The sequence below is a fragment of the Mobula birostris genome, chromosome 6 (genome assembly GCF_030028105.1).
Source record: "Mobula birostris isolate sMobBir1 chromosome 6, sMobBir1.hap1, whole genome shotgun sequence".
Lineage (NCBI taxonomy): Eukaryota > Metazoa > Chordata > Chondrichthyes > Myliobatiformes > Myliobatidae > Mobula > Mobula birostris.
In genome coordinates this window covers 49,341,010-49,355,428 of record NC_092375.1, presented here as the reverse complement: position 1 = coordinate 49,355,428, position 14,419 = coordinate 49,341,010, and the positions used below count along the sequence as shown (strand labels likewise).

The window sequence follows — 14,419 nt, the reverse complement described above, 5'->3', positions numbered from 1 at the left end:
AATTTATTATCATTTCTCTCTTTTTAAATACTCCTCTCCTTTTTGTTTATCTGTACCAGATTTGACTCTTACATCTTTTCTAACTTTTCTTCTCATTTACAATATTTTGTTTCTTAACTCTGTTATGGAGACAGGCTGTAGGTGTAATTGCTCATTGAAATCTCAGCTGCCCTTGTAAGAAGAATATCATTTTATATTATAGCCAAAATACTTTCAAGCTGAAGAACATAAGGGAAAGTCTGCTGAGCTATCTAATTTCATTAAAACAACTTGTTTCAACATCTGGGGTTCTTTTGCCAGCATAATGGGCAAACCTTTGTTGCCCAGAAATCACGGGCTCCTGGGCCATACTGTCTGTTCAGCTTCCCCACTTTACTTCATTTGCCCCATCATTAAAATGTTCCCACAACCTACTGACTCATGTCAAGGACTCTTCATCTCGGGTTCTCGATATTTATTATGATTCTCTCTTTGTTTTTGTGCTTGCAGTTTGTTGTCTTTTGCACAGTGGTTGAATGCCCAAGTTGGTGTAGTTTTTCATTGATTTTATTATGGTTATTAATCTATGATAGATTTATTGAGTATAGTCGCAAGAAAATGCATATGGTGACATCAGTGGCGTATCTAAGGTATGGCAAGTGCGCTGGGCGCCACTTGGCGGTTTCTATTAAAGTCAGACAAGCCATCCTCGGATAGTGAAAAAAGAATTTTCTTCAGATGTGTGATCTGTCTTTGATTATCATGGATGAGAAGCACTAGGATGGCCTTATTTCAGAGCATTGTGTAAGAAGACCATGAAATGTTTCTTCACGAAGAAGGAAAGTGGAGCTGAAGGACAGAAGAGATGAAAGTTGGAGGCGGAGAAAGCCAAGAAGTTGAGCAAGTTCTTCATACCTTTCTTTGAAAAGCCTGGAACAAGTAGTTCAACACGTTCCACGGAGTCGCCTGCACCTGCTACAAGTTTGTTAGAATCCGAAGGTGGATCAAGTACAAATGTGTCACAAGTCGAGGAGGAAGTCAAGTCAGATAAATCCGAGTATGATGAGATTAAGAGTGAGGCTGCCACAGAGTGGACATGACAGGAGGGGAAGACGATGGTGGTGGTGATGATGTTATTGATGAGATTTTACCTGACAACACTGAACCTAGTGAACTGGATGGTGTCAAAGAGCCTCGAACAGTCATACCAAAAGTGATTGAACATGACATTGGACCTCTGAAGTTCGACAGGGATACTGGAAAAGCAATTCTGCCTGACACGTTGAGAACAGAAATAATGAAGCTGGGTTCAAAGTATTTCCAGAACAGTGAGGGGCCTTTCCTACCAACAAATAACTGCTCAATGAACAAAACTTGGTTCAAGAGGAAAAAATTGGGAAATGGCCGTGGTGAGGAAGTGACTCGCTCATGGTTGGTCTAGTCCCCTTCTAAACAGTCTGCATTTTGTATCTGTTGTCAGACCATCAATCCTCATTGGAGCAGGAAAGTGGATTCAACCAGTGGAAAGCACCTGAAAGGATTAGTGTTCATGAAAATGCCAAGAATCATCAGGAATGCTTCACACAGTAGAAAGAATTGGAAAGAAATTTATTTGGAAACAAAGGAGTTATTAATGCGGTATTTCAGTCACAGATTGAGAAGGAAAAGCAGAAATGGTGTGATATCTTGACGAGAAGCCTTCACTGCATAAAATTCCTTGCGACTCAGAACCTGGCTTTGCGAGGACACGGAGTCACATCAGCTAGACGATGACTCCAATGTGGGAAATTTCCTTGGCTTACTGAACTACTGGCCATTTTTGACCCTGTCATAAAAGAACACCTCACTCATTTGGAAAGTCATCCTGGATCCACGTCTTATCTTTCACCGGGTGTGCAGAACGAATTCATCCACATGATGGCATCCACTGTTCACCAGAGTTTACTGAGAAGCATTTGTAAAGCCAAGTACTATGGTCTCATGTTCGACCCGACTCCTGATCAGGCACACCATGGGAAGTAGTGAGGTATGTGAAAGTTGATTTTGAGAGGAAAACAGTCCGTGTTAGAGAGTCCTTCCTTGGTTTTATCCAGATAAGCCAGAAAGATGCTGAGAGCTTGGTTGAAGACATCTTGAAACAGCTAGAGAAGGACGAAATGGAGCTACAAGATTGTCAGTCACAGTGCTATGACAATGCAGCTGTGATGGCTGGACACAGAAGTGGTGTTCATCAAAGAATAAGTGAGAAAAACAACCTGGCAGAGTTTGTGAATTGTGACAATCGCTCACTCAACTTGGTGAGCGTACGTGCAGCCAAGCAGGATACAATGATGGTCACGTTTTTTGGAACCATCGAAGCTCTCTATGTGTTTTTCTCTTGTTCAACACAGTGCTGGGAAAAACTCAAAAATGCCGTGCCTGTGGTTGTTAAGTCGGAGTCCAAAACCAGGTGGAGTGCAAGCAGTGAAGCCCGTCAACAAGTACCTTGAGGAGATACTTCAAGTTCTCCAGGACATGACAGACAATGAAAACGAGACCAGTGAAACAAAAAGTGACACAAGGCAGCTGTACAACCGCATGTTGTTATGATTTTCTATGTTGCTAGGATTTTGGAACAAAGTACTCATTCACATTGACTGTATTCAAAAGAGGCTGCAGGATCCTAGCATGAACTTCCACGATGCTGCCCTGGACTTGAAAGCCCTCCAAGATTATTTTTATGATGAAAGAGAAGTGTTGGTCAGTAAGTCACTTGAAGAAGGAGTCGGTCTCTGTCAAGAATGGAATATTGAAGTTGAAAGACGTCAGAGACAAAAGAAACGATTGGCTGATGAGAACTGGAGAGATGCTAGGTTAACAGTTAAGGAGGAAATGGAAAGAGTTATGAAGGGAACACTCGACCGCTTTCACAGAGAAATGGACGAAAGGTTCGCTCATTTGCACGGCACTGACGCCAAGTTTGGGTTCCTTCTCGATGTCGAGGGACCGTGTTTTGGCACCGACAGTAATGACCTAAAGAAGTGCAAAAATTTGGGCGAATTGTACAGCTCTGATGTTGATGGACAGCAGCTATATGAAGAAATTTTGGATTGCAGAATGTTGCTATCAAGGCGGGTCAACATGAAAATATCAAGACCTGAAGAGCTCCTTGAATTTATTGTTCAGTATGGAGATGAGAGCTCCTTCCCCAATCTTCCCATTGCTACTCAGATAATGCTAACCATCGCAGATTCCATCGCCAGCCGTGAGAGATCATTCAGCAAGTTAAAACTAATACTTCCGTATTTGAGAGCCTCCATGGGTCAAGCAGACTCTGTGATCTTGCTCTGTTGAGTGTAGAAAGAGAAGAAACTGAAAAAACTGATTTTGATCACATCATAGACCAATTTGCATTAGTGAAAGCAAGGAAGGTGCAGTTATAATTTTCATGTAGTGCCATAATTTGTTAATTAAAAGATTAACGAACTTGACTTGTATTTTTGAGCTGATATTATGGTAAAATTATCTAAAAGACAGGTGTCAGATTTTTGGACAGGGGCGCAATTTCAGTGCCTGCCATAGACGCTATTTTTCGTAGATACGCCTCTGGGTGACATACATGTACTTTGAACTTCAAGGCATGGTTCAGACCTTAAATGAGGATCTGACGGGCTACTCTAAGGCATATTCGAGTGCAACGTAGAAACAGGTTGGATTCTTCCTAGAAGTTAGGAGTGGCGGTCTGTTGGTATCAGGTTTTAACTGGGGGACAAGGCCAGTACTATATGCCCCTTATATTAGTTCAGTATGTACTGTTTGGGCTGAAGAACCTGTATTTATGCTGAATATTTATATAACCTTATGACTCTCTTTGTCATTTACTAGTGTTTTAAACTTTCTAGAAATGGCTTCCAACCAAAACTTGGTCCAAATCTGCAGGTGTTTATGCTTGTTTGTGCATAGTCTATGCCAATTCACAGCCAGTTCAAAGGAAGAACAAGAAAAGGTGGAGATACTGTTAACCTGAAACAAGATCAAAAATGCTTCTTTGATTGAAAGGCAATCTACTTTTATGAATACAATAACTGATGTGTAACAACCATGACTGTCCAACAAACTACAATAGTTTTTGTTAAGGATTTAACTATTTCACACAAATACAATATTTCCAAATCCACCACTTACGTGGAATAGGGTATGCAAATCTGTCAGGATGTTTTGTAATAAGAGTGTTTTTAATGTGCCGTCGTCCTACTCCATGGGCTCCTTTTACATAAATAAGAAAGGTAAAAACAAAATTTTATTCACTTTTAAAAGATGTCTTGAACAGTAATTAGTAAATGCAATTGTACAATTAATGAAATTATATCACAGTTTCTTTTTATTTACCTAGTAACACCAGAGTCTTCCTTCTGAAGGCTGGCAGTTTTACTACTTCTTCATATGTGACGAGATCTAGTTGATCGAAGACTAAAAGAGAGACCCATTGTAAAAGTCAATTGAATATTATGATTCTTTTTCACAACAGTTAGATTAGAGGGATTTTTAAAATAATTTCTTGGAATTTCAGACTAAGATTACAAAATCTATCATGATCTGAAGTACCAAAGAATTACTCTTTATTCCAGAGTAGAGTGCAGTGCAATTAAGTATTATTCTGCAATTGAACAGTTGCTTTGTAAAAAAAAACACACATTTTCAAATGATATGAGATGAAATGTTCTTGATTTTGTTATTGAATAATTGGTGTTATTGAAACTGGTATCTGATTTTTCCTTCATTTAAAAATTTCTCAGAACAATAGCTTATAGTAAAGTGGGATAAGTACATATTTTGATGTTTTTGGCACTGTTCAGAATAATTTAAGGGATAAGTGTACATCTTTTCAATAGTATTTAGCATTACAGAATACTAAAGACGGTATTAAAATGAACAACATATAGAGCAAACCTGGAAGGTGAGGAACACATCTTTAATGATATAAAGTTCTGCCAAAAATCTTAGCCAATTAAAAAGTGATATGAAGACTATCAATTTTTCTGTAAGTACTTATTACTAGATTTTTGTTAGCGGTTTTCTGTTAGCCACCAGATATTTTGCCCATTATGAACTAATCTTCTGAAAAAAAAATGCAGGCTGTAATAAGGACAAGCATGGGAACTTACTTTTCAGAGGTTAACAGTGGAAAAATATAAAGCTTTGCCTTAATCTTAACCTAAAACCACAATGATTCAGACTGCTAGTTGAAAAAGATGAAACATTTGTTCAAATGAACATTCTAAAATTTGAAAATCTGAAATCATTCCAACCATTGGAGACACAAAAACAATTCCACGCTACGGTTTGAAGGAATGCTTATATGACAAACCTAATGTAGTTAATACATGAATGAAATATGCATCTCCCATAAAGATGAAATGCTTCCTGCTAAATGCCATTTCATCTGCAAAACTTTCTTTCCTTAGGGAGCTTGTCGATTCCTGTCCCTCTCATGCTCTGATAAATATACAAAACTATTAGCCAACATGGAAGCATTAGAAATATGGGAGGACTTAGATTTCTGGTTGAGGAGAGTGAAAGCACAATAGATAAGTAAGAGTATGAAAGGAAGCTTAATATCCCCAACCTAAATTGAGGTGTGCCTCAGGGGTCAGTATTGGGACTGCTGCTTTTCACATTATTTGTCAATGATTTAGATAATGGAATTGATGGCTTTGTGGCAGTTTGTGGATGATATGAAGATAGGCGGAGGAGTAGGTAGTGTTGAGGAAGCAGTGCAATTGTAGCAGGACTTAGACAAATTGGAAGAATGGGTAAAAAAAGGTGGCAGATGGAATATGGTGTTGGGAAATGTATGACAATGCATTCTGGTAAAAGGAACAATAGTGCAGACTATTTTCTAAATGGGGAGAAAGTTCAAACATTAGAGGTGCAGAGGGACTTGGGAGTCCTCGTGCAAGAGGCCTAGAAGGTTAACTTACAGGTGGAGACTGGAGTAAAGAAGGCAAATGCAATATTGACATTTATTTCAAGAGGAATAGAATATAAAAGCAAGGAGACAATGCTGGGCCGCACTTGGGGTATTGTCAATACTTTTGGGCCCCATATCTCAAAAAGGATTTGTTGTCATTGGAGAGAGTCTGGAGGAGGTTCACGAGGATGACTCTGGGAATGAAGGGGTTAACATATGAGGAGTGTTTGGGAGCTTTGGGCCTGTACTCACTGGAATTTAGAAGAATGTAGGGAGATCTCATTGAAAGGACTAGATAGGGTGGATGTGGAGAGGATGTTCCTGTGGTGGGGGTATCCAGAACTAGAGGGCACAGCCTCAAAATTGAGGGGCGACCCCTTAGAACAGAGGTAAGGAGGAATATCTTTAGTCAGAGAGTAGTAAATCTGTGGAATGTTCTGCCACAGACTACGGTGGAGGCCAAGTCCATGCGTATATTTAAGGTGGAAATTGATCGTTTCCTGATTGATCAGGGCACCTAAGGATACGGCGAGAAGGCATGTATATGGGGGTTGAGTGGGATTCGAGATCAGCCATGATGGAATGGTGGAGCAGACTCAATGGGCTGAATGGCCTAGTTTTGCTCTTATGTCTTATGGTCTATACAATGTGAGAAGTATATAACAGATAATAAAGTATAGAGATGCTCCAGCAAGGCCCTTGAAAGCCACAATAGTTATTCAAGTTTTAACAAAAAGACACACTTTTGTCTTTAGCCCTAAAATTTATTTAAGGAAATACCAACAGGGCCTTAAACATGATTTTAAAGTCTCACATTTCACAATGAAAGTGAGGCTCATTTTTGCTGTTGAGAGTTAGAAGAAGTATTGCATTAATTCAGGTGTACTTACAGGGAAATTGTGAGTCATATAAAACAATTCCATCATGCAGTTAAAGCTGCATTATATTTTTATAGTGCAATTTTAGATGGTAACACATACAGTTAGTCTTTCTATTCAAATTAGGTACATCTAAGTGAGATTATAGAAGTTCAAATCAGTCAACAGTTCTTGTTTTTATTTAAATTTTCCATCATCTGTTGAATTTTCAAGATATTCATGCACGGATTAAGTATTTTCATTAATCCTCTTCCTTGAATTCTCTTCTACCATAACTGACTTACAGTTGGAAGCTTTCACCCTTCGTCTTTGGGAGAAACACTTAATTGGGGGGCTAACACAAATACCCCTACCAAAAGGGGTATGGGGAAATGAGGATGGCGATGAAGTGACAAAGAAGGATGAAGATTGAGCTGTGGGACAGACTAGGTTTGTTGCTGGACACAGGTTAGAAATGCAATTTGCACTATTTTTTATTAGCATAATGCAACTGAAAATTATTCCTCTCTCTCTCTGTGAATTGCAACAACAGCTACTTCAATGTTACTTTGGAAATCTGAGTGAGCACTTCCACATATAGGTCAACTTTGCACTCTAGATGGAACTTCCACCTAGCCTTGGGATACGCATTATTGGGCACTCTTGGCACAGTATGACTACAACCAGCATGTTGTAAGACCTACAAGTTTTAACTTCCCCATCTCGAATCAGGATATAATATAAGCTCAATAACTCACAGGGCTATTTTAATGACAGCGTCTTCTTCCCTCCTTCCTGCTGATTTTTCTGGATGATCATTTTAATTTTGAAGAAGACACTTTCTTCCACCAATGCTTCCAAGATGCTTTTCCCCTGACAGGCTCTCAACCGACTCTGTTCTATCTCCATTTCTACGCTCAAGCTTTCTTTAGCCAACCTGATCAAGAACAGGAAGCATCTATGGAGGGGAATAAACAGTCAACGTTCTGGGCTGAGCCCCTTCATTAGGACTGGAAAGGGAGGGGGCAGAAGCCAGAATGAAGTGGAGGGAGGGGAAGTAGCACAAGCTGGCAGCTCATATGTGAGACAAGGTGAAGGGGGTGATGGGTGGGTGCAAGAGAGCAGATGAAATAAGAAGCTGGGAGGTGATATATGGAAGAGGTAAAGGCTGCGTATAGGAGAGAACAGTGACTCATGGAAGAAACAGAGGAGGGGTAGATAAGCAGGTGAGGACAAAAGAAGGGGTGATGGGGGAATCAGGATGGGGCATGGATAACGAGAGAAGAGAGAGTATGTTATAGAAATCGATGTTAATGACATCAGGTTGGAAGCAACTCAGATGGAACGAGGTGTTGCTCCTCCATCCCAAGTATGGCCCCATCATAGCAGTAGAGGTGGACATGGGGGAGACATGTTGGAATGGGAATGGGAAGTCGAACTGAAATGGGTGGCCATCAGGAGATCCTGTCTTTTGCGGTGGATGGAGCAAAGGCCCTTGATGAAGTGGTCCACTAATCTACGTCGGTTCTCAGCGGGAGCACCAGATACAATAGGTGGCATTGATAGACTCACAAGCAAAGTGTCGCCTCACCTGGAAGACTGTTTGTGGCCCTGAATAGTGGTGAGGGAGATGGTGTAGGGGCAGATGTAGTAATTGTCATGCTTGCAGGGATAGGTGTCAGGAGCGAAATCAGTGGGGACGTATGAGTAGACAAGAGCATCATGTAGATAGCGGTCCCTATGGAAAGCAGAGTGTGGTTGGGAGGAAAAGGTGTTCTTAGTGGTAGGATCTTGTTGGAGACAGCAGAAGATTTAAGGGATTTTTCCATCCATCACCACAAATACCCACATCCCTGGAGACAGAATGTCATTACTCAAAAAAGTAGTATCAACAGTTTGCCTTTTACCTCTTCCCTTCCCATAATGAGAGGACTTAAACAGTCTTCAGGTGAAGGAGTGATTCATTTGTAGTTTGTTCAATTTAGAATATTACATTCAGTGCTCATTTTTGGTCTTTTCTACATCAAAGGAAGCGAATGCAGATTAAGTGACCTCTTGCAGAACACCTCTGTTCTTCCTCTTAGCTTCCATCTGCCTATTAATTCAATTTTCCATTCCATCTTGAGCTTCTCATCAACGGCTTCTTACACTGCTCCAAAATACAATGCAAGTTTAAGGACCATGATGTCATCTTGGCATATTACAACCCTCATGGGTCGACTGATCCATTTTAATGCAAGCTCATTAATAGTTTCTCTCTTGTAGCTGATGCTGTCTGACCAAGATATTGCTTTATTTCAGTTTCTAGCACCTGCAGTGTTTTATATTGCATAGTTTCACAGGGGAGGGAATGTCGACTCAGACCATGAGAGGCCTGCATCGGGCATTTTCATGCCTTACAAGGTGCAGATTGGAAGTCTATGTGGGGTGCCACTCCTCACACAGACACTAGAGCAATGTGTGGTTAAGTGCCTCGCTCAAGGACATTAACACGCCGCCACAGCTGAGGCTCAAACTAGCGACCTTCAGATCACTAGACGAACGCCTTAACCACTTGGCCACGTGCCCAACACAACATTTCACAACGTTTACTTTTCTCTCCCCTTTCTCTTGTTTTCATTCATTCTTCCAGAGGATGACAAGCCAAAATCCTCTCTGAGCTGGCACCCTCTCTCAGCCATTTTCTTTGTTTTGTCCATCTTGTTTGCGGCTTAAATTGATAGAGTCTTGTTGATAGATCATTAAACCTGAAACATTAGCTGCTTCTCTACACATAAAAGCTGTGTGACTTGCTGATCAACATTTTCTGATTTGATTCTTCAACCACACCCTAAATTCCAAATTGGCATTATGAATGCCAATCCCTATCCAACTCAATTGCCTCACCGAGATCACCAGTCTCCATTGCCCTTCTCTGCTGGCCAAAACACTGGACCATTTGGGTTTGTGGCTGTCAAGCCTGATTTTAGCCTCTGAAATAAATGTTAAGGAGTATATTTTCATTGATGGCTTTTGGTGCTGTGTTTTCAGTGTAGGACCAATGATAAAACCAATGATTGGTGCTCATCTGGCATACCCCAAGAGAAAAATGGAACTTCTAAGCATGTATCTGCACTAATTCAAGCTCTATTAGTGAACAACATTACTTTGCATTTCTGGGTCCAGACATCAACATACTTTCTAAACTTTTTATTATGCCAAAGGTGGGAAAAGGTTTTCCAAGAGAATATAATGCAGCTTTAATTCCTTTAATGCTAATGAGACAAACAAATATAAAAATGATAAAAGGGAGAAAAGTTAATGTCACTCATTCACAGTTACTTACATGCATAGAGGCCATTAGGTGGAAGACAGCATGAAAAATGTATAAGCATTATTGTTTAAGCAATGTTGCATTGCATTATTAAATTACAACCAAAATGTATAAAACACACAAAAAATTCACATCAAAACAAAATCAAATATTATATTACAAAAAAATGCATGAAATATATATTTCAGTATCCACAAAAGGCAACAAACATATCACATTGCAAAAATACTTAACTCTCTATTGTGGTCAGATATGGAAATTTAATGTTGTGTGCATCCTGGTTTCATTTTAGAACTGGAATGTACATAACTATGTTTTCACAAGAACGGATACAATCCCAAGGCAAATTTAAGATTATTAAATTCATAAAATGCATAAAACAAAGTATTTCATATTTGCATACATATACCATATTTGTAGCTTGTGATATTGTACTATGGCTTTGATTCCACTGCTGGCTCTCCCTTTACAATGATCAGCAGTTGTGCATTGTAAGAGGTGCTATTTATTTTTCCATAGGTTAGGTACACAAGAAAATTTAGATGTACAGTATTGGGTTAATCGTTCAAAGAAAAAGGTCGTTTCAGACAAATACTTTAATGAAGAGAACCACTGTGGCCGAGTGTTCTTGATTTTAAGCCCAGTTTGAAGCCTAGGTCCTGGCGGGTGGGGGGGGGGGGTAGGGGTCAAAACTTAACTGTTGTTTTGAATGCTTGATCTAACAATACCAAGATGCATCATCTGTCAGCCAAAATAAAACAAATGTTACGTGCCAAAGGATGAGTTGATTTTACTTTAAGGTTATCATGGCTCATTTAATTCATTCTCCTTCATTCTTTCTTTCTCATAATGATCTATCTATTTATACGGCATAGATGAGGCTTTTCTAGTCCTTCAAGAATCATGGGACAATTTACAATGATTTATTGACATACAAAACTGTGTGTCTTTGAACTGTGGGAGGAAAACATAGAAAACCCATGTATTCCATGGGAAGAATGTACAAATTCCTTACAGAGGATGCCGCGGTTAAACTCCAAACTCTGGCACCCCGAGCGGTAATAGTGTCACTTAAACCACTACACTACCATGGCACCCACTATTAAACATCTCAGAGTGTCAAGATAAACTTGCAAATTAAAAAAGACAATTTTAGCAACTGTAGATTTATAAAGGAACTCGTCTCTTACAGCATATTTGGGACGTACTATCACTTTCTAATCCATGTCTAGTACTTCCAAATTATTTGAGTTTCTGCCTCTGTCTCAGCAATTAAACTTCCTCCAATCAATGATGTCTTTACGACTACATCATCATGAGAAAAAGATATCCATATTATATTATAAATTTTACTATTGTTCCTCTATCTTCTTTGCAACCTTGGATGTGGTCATCCAAACCACTACCCTCCTACCCCACTCTTCCTTTAGCCAGAAGAAAGCAGCACTCTTGCTCAGTTCTAATGTTACTAATTTAGCTAAAGCTAGAACCAGGCTTTATCAGCAATCCCTCACTTACTTCCACTGATCCATGCTTAACTCACCACCTTCTGCATTGTATCTCAGCAAAATCATCTGAAGACATGGGGTGAGCTTTGAAGTTCACAACAAAATCTTTTTTGGCCTCTAAAACACTTTATACTGATAGTTCATACAAAATCCAATCATAGATGAACAGCAATCTCAAGAACGCAGCTAATATCTTCAGTCTCATCCTTAATTTTAAATCTTTACCACAATCCTGATGATACAGCTTGTACCACTAGATTCATTATCAACTCACCCCCTTTGCATTTTGTCACTAAGACCATCTTTAATTCTACTTTAGTCAATGCATTGCAGAAACATTCATCTAAGCTTTTATTACTTAGGACTCATGAATGATCTTTGGGCCCACTGTAATTAGCCTATCGTACCAATAGGTCTATGCTAGATGCAATCTCATTGGCTCTCCACTCGGCCTTGGATTGCTTGGACAATACAAGTACCTATGTCAGGATGCAGTTTATTGACTACAGCTCAGTGTTTAACACCATCATTCCTACAGCTCTGATCGAAAGGCTGCAGAACCTTGGCTTCTGTACTCCTTCTGCAACTGGATTCTCGACTTCTTAACCGGAAGACCACAATCTGTGCAGACTGAAATAACATTTTCTTCTTGCTGACAATCAACAATAGTGCACCTCAGAGATATGTGCTTAGCCCACTGCTCTACTCTCTTTACACCCATGACTGTGTGGCTAGGCACAGTTCAAATGCCATCTAATGCCATCGCTGATGATATAACCATTAGTGACAGAATCTCAGATGGTGACAAGAAAGTGTACAGGAGCAAGATATACCAGCTAGTTGAGTGGTATCACAGCAATAACATTGCTCCCTGTGGTAACTTCTACTTTGAAAAAGGCACACTCGACAACTTCATGCCAAAGAAACAACTTTATCTCGAACCTCAAAACGTTACGTATATACAGAGAGTTTCACAACCTATACAGCATGGCGGGGACACTATAGTCATAGTCATAGTCATACTTTATTGATCCCGGGGGAAATTGGTTTTCATTACAGTTGCACCATAAATAATTAAATAGTAATATGTAAATTATGCCAGGAAATAAGTCCAGGACCAGCCTATTGGCTCAGAGTGTCTGACCCTTCAAGGGAGGAGTTGTAAAGTTTGATGGCCACAGGCAGGAATGACCTCCTATGATGCTCTGTGTTGCATCTCGGTGGAATGAGTCTCTGGCTGAATGTACTCCTGTGCCCACCCAGTACGTTATGTAGTGGATGGGAGACATTGTCCAAGGGCCAATGTACTGCGTACTGAGGGCCACCGGAAGAACAGAAACCGAAGTAGACTGCCCCCCCCCCCCCCCCCGATATCCTAATTAGTATTAACTTACTTTTAATTACGCTCACATTACAACACTTCTCCCCCTTTAAAATCCAACATCCCCAAATGTTAAAAAAACTAGGAAATAAAAAACGTGGTGTAGCCTCAGGGTCGACATGGAGTTTCTCTGTCACACCCCTCAGTGTTCCTAGCTCGTCCCTGAAAACGTCACTGTACCGCTGCAGAATGTCCTCCGTCGTGTGTGCATATTTAATTTCATGCCAGCTTAGCTGGATTTTGCAAAGCCAATCGCGACCCAAAAGACTGGGTCCCCTGCCCTTAGCTAACACTAGCCTGGCTTCAGCCTTCTGACCCTTGGCTGAAATATCCACATATAACACCCCTAAATGAGGTATGTGCTGCCCCATATAGGTCCTGAGTTTGAGCTTTGACGGTCTAATGGGAGGCAGGTTGGACCCCATGTCCTCCTGTAGGTCTCCTCACTAATGACAGATGCAGTAGCCCCTGAATCAATCTCAAACTTAATGTCCTTTCCCCTGACAGTGACTGTGGCATAATATGGTTCAGGTGGTTCCTCATCTGTTTCCACTGCAAACATGTTGTAGGCACATGCTGCCTCTTCATCTGCATCTTCTAGATGGTGTGTGGCTGCCTGAGCCTGTTGAGCTTTCCCCTGCCCAGGCTTAATCTTACCCTTTGAACTTCTGCACTTTTTAGCTAAATGTCCCTTTTTGCTACAAGCACGGCAGACAGTGTCTTTGAATTTGCAATCATTTGCATAGTGCGTCCCTCCACACCGGAAACATTCCACCCGCTTTGCCTGTTTACCAGTCTCCTTTCTGATTTGGTGCACTGCTGCCCACTGCAACTCCCCATGTCCTTTCTGGATATCCCTGACATTACTAGCAGCCATCTTCATGCCTTGGGCAATCTCTAAGGCTTTCTTGAAAGTCAATGGTGGGGCTTCCCCTAACAGGCGGTGTTGTATGTCGGCATTATTAGTGCCGCATACCAATCGATCACGGAGCATATCTTCCAACACCACTCCGAAATCACAATGCTCCGACAGCTGCTGAAGCTCGGCCACAAAATTAGCCACAGACTGACCTGGCTTCCTGAAATGGCTGTGAAACTTGCACCGTTGGACTATCACAGAAGGTTTTGGATTGTAGTGGTCCCCTACGAGTTTCACCAGTTCATCATATGGAATTTCCCCTGGTTTCCGCGGTGTGGCTAAGTTCCTTATCAGCTTGTAAGTCTTTGCCCCACACACACTCAGGAGAATAGAGCGCTTCTTAGCCTCCTCTGTAATTCCATTAGCACAGAAAAAGTGTCCCAACCTTTCCTCATACTCCGGCCAGTCCTCGCTTGCTTCCAGAAATTCACTGATAGTTCCAAACATAGCCATACTGAACACGAAAGCTCCCGTTCGAAAAACGTGCTGACACGTTCACAAAACCAGTTCAC

At 40.7% G+C, this 14,419-nt stretch overlaps 1 protein-coding gene across 5 annotated transcripts in view; it reads right to left on the bottom strand.

The window, feature by feature from the left end:
- Positions 1-14,419, bottom strand: part of caska (calcium/calmodulin-dependent serine protein kinase a) — a 410,842-nt gene that overhangs the window by 18,082 nt on the left and 378,341 nt on the right. For all 5 annotated transcript variants that reach the window (XM_072260443.1, XM_072260444.1, XM_072260445.1 and 2 more), the window contains 2 exons: positions 4,348-4,428; positions 4,144-4,224 (listed from right to left, as the gene is read on the bottom strand). In XM_072260443.1, coding sequence (XP_072116544.1) covers positions 4,144-4,224; positions 4,348-4,428 — 162 coding nt within the window. The remainder of the gene's footprint in view (positions 1-4,143; positions 4,225-4,347; positions 4,429-14,419) is intronic.